The 4,408-nt window shown below is 43.7% G+C and overlaps 1 protein-coding gene across 1 annotated transcript in view; it reads right to left on the bottom strand.

Moving 5' to 3' along the window:
- LOC103369200 (disco-interacting protein 2 homolog C-like) overlaps positions 1 to 4,408 on the bottom strand; it is a 123,664-nt gene that overhangs the window by 47,574 nt on the left and 71,682 nt on the right. The window contains exon 2 of the mRNA XM_008297854.1: positions 716 to 787. Within this exon, the coding sequence (XP_008296076.1) occupies positions 716 to 787 (72 nt within the window). The remainder of the gene's footprint in view (positions 1 to 715; positions 788 to 4,408) is intronic.

Raw genomic sequence — 4,408 nt, 5'->3', positions numbered from 1 at the left:
AACAATTTGTTGCTGTTCTACATAAAAATTACATAAATGATGATAATCAAAGAAAAAAGTTCTAATTGACGCGTAAACTGTCACAAACATCCTGAAAGCAGCAACGGTTCGTTTTCTGGTCGGTTCTTTCCTTTCATTCAGGAACGTTTGTGTTTAATTGTTTTGTTTGAACTGAATGATGAAATAAAAACTTAAATGAATGATTTGTTCTTTGAGCTCGTTTGACTCTGAAGTTCATGTTTGAATCAGCAGAAATGTTGTTCCATAAATATTTGCTGCATTAGTGATTAAATCATTTTTAAATTACAGATAATAAATTAATTTACGTCACAACAGATTGAAACTATAAATAACGTCATGAAGTCTACGTTTACAGCATCTGACTGTAAAATGACACGATTTAAACTGGATTTAAAATAAATGATTGTTCAGCTTTTCTGTTGACTGTAATAAAAACCAGCTGATCCACAGTAAACATCACGACGTCATTCATTATTATTTATATATTTGTTTTTTTTCATCAGTACTTCACAGATGTTTTGAGTTTTCATGGTTTGAACCTTCGTCTTTACTCCTGACTGCAGCTGAAGCCACGTTTTGGCATTTTTGTGATGAATCTTTTGCATTTTTCCTCTTTGGAACACTTTTCCTGTTCGGTGTGTTTGTGGCGACGTCGTGTCCAGAAGCTGCTCTGATGACACGCGTGAAGCTTTACCTGCTGTTTGAGGGAAATAAGCTCCGATCAGCTTGGACCGCTTCTTCTCATAACCCTTCTGAGTGATATCGCCTGCAGACAAACAGAGAAAACAGATTTACTCTCCGGGTCCAGGACCGGCGTCTGAGGTTCTGCAGCTACAGAACCGTCACCACGATCCTGGAAAGAAACCACGACAGTCTGACGGCGAGCTGCCACACGGTTAGAGGAAGAAACTGTTAAAAACAAAACCTGCTTCATCACATGTTCAGCGTCGGTCACATGAACACCGATTTAAAAACAGAAAAAAGCCATTTTTCAGTCAAACACAGTAAAAGAACAAAAACACGTTTATAAAAATACTGATTAGTGACAATATTTATCACTTTTTAATTAACTTAGCTTTTAATTAAATTCAGACTTTATTTCTGTGATTTGTTGTTTTTTGTTAGATATTATTCTGGAATTAAACAAATGACAGAAATAAAACTGAAATAATATTTTAAAAATATATTCACAGGTTTTCAGTTCTAAAAATTCCTTTAAAATACGTTTAAAATGACTTAAAATCGTGTGATTTTACAGTTACAGGCTGTCACATAATGAATGCTTCAGCAAAAATACAGATCTTTAATGTGGACATTTACAGTTTTGTCCCTTTTTTCTTTTTCCAAGTTAACATGTAATAAATACATTAATACAAGAATATCTGTAAAATAAAAACAGAAAAATGATTTTCAATCCCTAACATCCATTTTTCTTTCACATCACCGCAGATATTATTTAGATTTAGTATTTTATGGTCGAATGTTGTAGAAGAACAAATGAATCATCGCGCATGAATATTATCAGAAATTTACCAAAAACAATAAAATCTGTAAAATAACAGAAAACATTGGTTTAAAAACAGCGTTTCTGGTTTAAAGTGCAGCTCAACAGTCTGACTGTTCTCACGGCGATACATCCCATAATACTGACAAGGACATGAACAGGATAATAAACCAGGAAATAACCTGGACCACGTGGGCTCAGACTAAATCCTGGAGCAGACCGTTCAGTGTGAGGAGAAGAAACACGGAGACACGTTCAGACCAGATACAGGGTCGGTTCCTCTGGACCAGGGATCTCCAGCTCTGGTCCTCCTGAGCTCCTGTCCTGCAGGTTCTAGATGGTTCCAACACACCTGACTCACATGAATGGATCACGAACAGACGTGTGTAGAACTTGACAACAAGCTGCTGGAGATCCATTCACGTGAGTCAAGTGTGTTGGAACCGTCTAGAACCTGCAGGACAGGAGCTCAGGAGGACCAGAGCTGGAGATCCCTGGCCTGGACGGTTCCTCTGGTGTCGTGTTCCTTCATCTTCACATCGGGTCTATTTAATGAGCCTTCGTGTATGAATGTTCAGCTGCAGACAGTCGCAGGTTTCTCAGCCTGCAGCGTGACTCAGGCCAATAAATATTCAAGAAGTGAAGATTCAGAGTAAATCCGAGCCGCCTGAGTCACGCAGCGAGACGGAGCCGAGCCACGCTGAACCTGCAGCGGATTTGTCCGACACGGAGGAAGCTGCCTCGACAAATCCTCCTCAAACACGCAACATGTGACCGGCTGACAGCGCAGACGTCACGCGTGACGCAGCGAAGAAGCAGCATCAGGAGGGAACCGAGCAGGAAGGATCCTGACGGCCTCCGAGTCTCAGTTCAACATGACAACGTGAAGGTTTAACCGTTAAAACCACGGATCAGACAAATCACCACGACCACAGCGTCTGTCCTGCTACCAAACCTGAAAACAACTTCAGCTTTCTGACGCAGGAACATTCAGCAAACCTGAGTTTAAAACACTGATGTTTGTTGAAATCAGTTGCTTCTACAAACGTGTCAGAAATAAGTCGCTTGAATCAGATTCAACCTGGACTCTGCCCACAGAGGCTCAGAGCACAGAGGAGACCTGGACCTGCTCCACCGATCATCAGACACCAGGAAGACTCGTCAGATGTTCAACTTTCCGACAGTCTTTAAACACATCACGTGTGATGTGTCGGTCTGCTGGAGAATCAACCAAATCCATCCATCATCTCTACACCTTAATCCTCACTAGGGTCATGGGGGGCGGAGCCTATCCCAGCTGACTCAGGGTGAAGGCAGGTTCACCTGGACAGGTAACCAGTCTATCACAGGGCTGCACTTAGAGACAGACACGTATGTTTTGGAGGACGTTAGCTCGTCCTGGCAGCAGAAGAGACGCAGCGTCTCCTGATCAGCCTGCAGCTCTGGAACCAACCAACTCATTCATCGTCAGTCTGAAACGAAGCCGCTTCTTTCTCCCCTCATACGCTTTTAGAAACACGTGCTGAGAGAAAGCTTCCAAACGAGCCGCCATGTTGGTCTACGAGTGGAGCCGTCGTCCAATCACAGCTCTGCAGCTTCATCCAAAGTCCACCTGAGAGCAGATCAATGCAGCAGGATCCAGCCAGGACAGAACCACATGGATGAGTTCACAGAACCGGTCTAGTGGGATCGTTTGTTTGTTTGTTTGTTTATCCTTGTTTTCCTTCCGGCTGTCAGGAGCAGAGGTGTTCGGTTGGACTTGGTCTGTTCTGAAACACTGAGAGGAACTCTGACGTCTCATTGGCTCCAACAGAAGCTCCATGTTGCAGCAGCAGCTCTGCACATGCTCAGTGTCGCCCCGCCGACGCCTTCACGCTGAGCAGAACCAGAGCCCCGGCGTCGGACCTCGCTGCGCTGATCCAAACATCATTCTTACAGCTGATGTGATGATGATGCTTCAGCTCATTAAACACATCAAAGTTAAGTTCCTGTGATTTAAAATAAGTTTCAGGCCGGATTGAAAACGACCGTCAGAATCAGTATTTTGTGTTTTTCTAACTCAGTGCAGTTTGAACATGATTAAATTCAGACACAGTTAGAGCATAAAAAAGCTCCTGAGTGCATGTTTTGTGGGTTGTGCAACGTTCACGCAGAAGTCAAACAGAGTGCAGCAGCTAAATCACCTTCAGCTGAGCCTCCATGACCATATACAGTAGAACAGGGAGCTGCAGCAGCAAACAGAAGGAGGGCATACGGAGGGAAGCAGGGTCATAAAGACAGAGCAAACCAGCAGAACGGTGAAACAGAAACAGGAGAGCTCTGCAGCGATGCAGCACCTACACAGGAAACGCCTGGTCTCACTGCGTCCACGCTGCAGGTAAAGAGGACGACGAGGAACACAAGGACGGAGAGGAAGCAGCAGAAAAACAGCCACGCACTGAAGAGAGTAAGAAAAGAGAAGGAGGTCTGTGTCTCCTAACGGTGGACTGATAATGAAAAAGCACCACGACATGCCTTCCTGTGTCTGAATGTGAAGGAAGGAACACAAGGACCGGCCCGTTACGTCCTCCATGGACCAGTGGAACCCACAAAGACAACTGCTGCTGTACCTGAACAGGTTTACATCGCAGACAGGAACAGGAAACCGGAAACATGAGTTTAAAGAATGGATACAACTTAAAATACAGAGAAAAGGATTCTTTAAATCCTGTAGTGATGCTGATGTTTACCTCTTAGGGACAGATGCCCTGAATTCCTGGAGTTTTACTTTGAAGTGGAAAAGTTTGTGTATTGATAATCAAATAATAAAGATCATGACGTGAAGCACGGCGGTGGCAGCGTCATGATGAAGCACGGTGGTGGCAGCATCATGATGAAGCACGG

The sequence above is a fragment of the Stegastes partitus genome, unplaced genomic scaffold (assembly GCF_000690725.1).
Source record: "Stegastes partitus isolate 25-593 unplaced genomic scaffold, Stegastes_partitus-1.0.2 Scaffold1253, whole genome shotgun sequence".
Taxonomy (NCBI): Eukaryota; Metazoa; Chordata; class Actinopteri; family Pomacentridae; genus Stegastes; species Stegastes partitus.
The sequence above is the reverse complement of the archived record's forward strand: the minus strand, read 5'-3'. Positions and strand labels throughout refer to the sequence as shown.